At 50.4% G+C, this 2,272-nt stretch overlaps 1 protein-coding gene across 1 annotated transcript; it reads left to right on the top strand.

The window, feature by feature from the left end:
• The first annotated feature begins 445 nt into the window (after positions 1-445).
• On the top strand, positions 446-1,881 carry LOC121442763 (zinc finger protein 436-like). The gene is made up of 2 exons (XM_041644383.1): positions 446-800; positions 1,280-1,881. Exons 1-2 carry the CDS (start codon positions 446-448, stop codon positions 1,879-1,881), a joined length of 957 nt encoding a protein of 318 aa, XP_041500317.1.
• The last annotated feature ends 391 nt before the right edge of the window (positions 1,882-2,272 follow it).

Below are 2,272 nucleotides of genomic sequence, written 5' to 3'. Positions count from 1 at the left end.
ACTCTAGCCTTGCATGTACTTGGTATTAACCTAGACGCGGAGAGCGGGTCTCGCTCGGGGGTCAGAGAAGGAGGAGAGTGACCAGTCCTGGGCCCTTCCTGCATACCTGGTGGCGACCTGAACTCCAGCCCTGGGGAGTGGGCAGGACCTCTAGCCACGCCTCGCTCCCTGCTTTTCCTCTCCTTCAGCGTTGTCTACTAGCTACTTTTCCTGCTCTCTGTCCCAGGAGACGAACGTTTGAGCCTGAGATGGCAGCCACCCTGCTCATGGCTGGGTCCCAGATCAGACTTAATGCCAATGCCTTCTCGACATTTCTAACCATGTCTCTAATTTCAAGAAGAAAGGCTGGGACTAAACTCCTAGATGCTAAGTAGTGAGGAAGCATTGTGTGATTTCAGGCCCCTGTGACATTTGAAGATATGGCCATGTACTTCACTCAGGAAGAATGGAGACCTCTGGATCCTACACAAAGAGACCTTTACAGGGACGTGATGCAGGAGAATTAAGGAAATGTTGTCTCACTGGACTGTCAGATCAGGAACGAGAACGAAACAACCCGAAAGAAGAGCTTAGTGAAGATGTGGAGTTTGTGACCATGTCCGAAGAGCCTATTGGGGATGCTGAGAAGAACCTGGAAAGCGAAGAAGTCTTTGAAAGTGGGGACAGGTCCGAAAGACAGTGGGGAGAGCTGACCGCAGAGGAGTGGGTCAGCTACCCTCTCCAGCAGGTCACTGACCTGCTGGCCCACAAAGAAGTTCACACAGGCATCCGCTATCACATATGTTCTCTGATGGAGGAAGGTCATTGGTTAAATAAAAAGAAACTGCTTGGCTCTCATTGGTTAGAAGATAGGTGAGAGGAGTAAACATAACAGAACGCAGGGAGTAAGAGGAAGTGAGCTCAGACTCCACAGCTCTCCTCTCCAGAGCAGACGCCTCAGAGAGACGCCATGCTCCCAGCTCCCGGGAAGATGGATGTGATGAAGCTCAGACCCAGGATGGACGTAGGCTAGAATCTTCCCGGTAAGCGCACCTAGCTGTGCTACATAGAATATTAGAAATGGGCTAGTCCAGGTGCGAGAGTTAGCCTAGAAGAGGCTAGATAGAAATGGGCCAAGCAGTGATTAAAAGAATACAGTGTCCTTGTAATTATTTCGGGGCATAAGCTAACCAATCAGGCTGCCGGGGTGCTGGGAACGCAGCCCCGCTGCTCTTTTTACTACAGTTCTCAGTGTGGGGAGGCCTTCAGTCAGATTTCAGACCTCAATCGACACCAAAAGCGCACACGGGACACAGACCCTACAAGTGTTACAAATGCGGCAAGGGCTTCAGCCGCAGCTCCCACCTTATCCAGCATCAGAGAACACACACGGGCGAGCGACCCTATGACGGCAACGAGTGGGGGAAGAGCTTTGGAAGGAGCTCTCACCTCATTCAGCACCAGACAATCCACACCGGGGAAAAGCCGTACCACTGCAACGAGTGCGGGGAGAACTTCAGCCGCATCTCGCACTTGGTCCAGCACCAGCAGAGGCACAGGGGAGAGAAGCCCTACGAGTGCATGGCCTGTGGGAAAAGCTTCAGCCACAGCTCCCATCTGATCACACACCAGAAAATTCACACCGGGGAGAAGCCCTATGAGTGTAACGAGTGCTGGAGAAGCTTCGGGGAGAGGTCAGATCTGATTAAGCACCAGAGGACTCACGCGGGAGAAAAGCCCTACGAGTGTGTGCAGTGTGGAAAGGGGTTTACACAAAGCTCCAACCTCATCACCCATCAAAGAATTCACAGGGGAGTGAAGCCTTACGAATGTACCAAGTGTGACAAGAGTTTCAGCCGGAGCTCAGCTCTTATTAAACACAACAGAGTCCATACCGACTAAGTCCTATATTCCTGAGTAAGAAATGACTCGTGGAGGTAGTTATATTTGATTTGATATCAGTGAGCTTCCTTTAGATTGACTTTCCTTATTGTTGGCCACGTTTTCAAACATGGTAGAATACGACCCCTTTGAAATTCCGACCCACAGCGTTGGGGAAGTTTTCCCCTTCTCCAAAATAGTTAGTTTTCTTCACTGGTTTTATTACAAGAATCGCTTCATCAGAAGCAGCCCCCGTTCCTAGTAACTTGAAAGCTGAAGACCATAGGACAAGATGCTGGTGGATGCTTAGTCCTGGAAATGGAGTAGGTTTTTAAAAAGTTGTTTTTTCCTCTCGTATCTTTGGCCCCAAAAGACTGTAGTGGGAATGTAGAACTGGACCAGGGTGGCCGCA

This window comes from Microtus oregoni, unplaced genomic scaffold (genome assembly GCF_018167655.1).
Source record: "Microtus oregoni isolate MIOR12 unplaced genomic scaffold, Mior012 000095F_ref0000231, whole genome shotgun sequence".
Classification (NCBI taxonomy): Eukaryota; Metazoa; Chordata; class Mammalia; order Rodentia; family Cricetidae; genus Microtus; species Microtus oregoni.
Note: the sequence above shows the minus strand (reverse complement) of the source record. Positions and strands in the feature narration are given on the sequence as shown.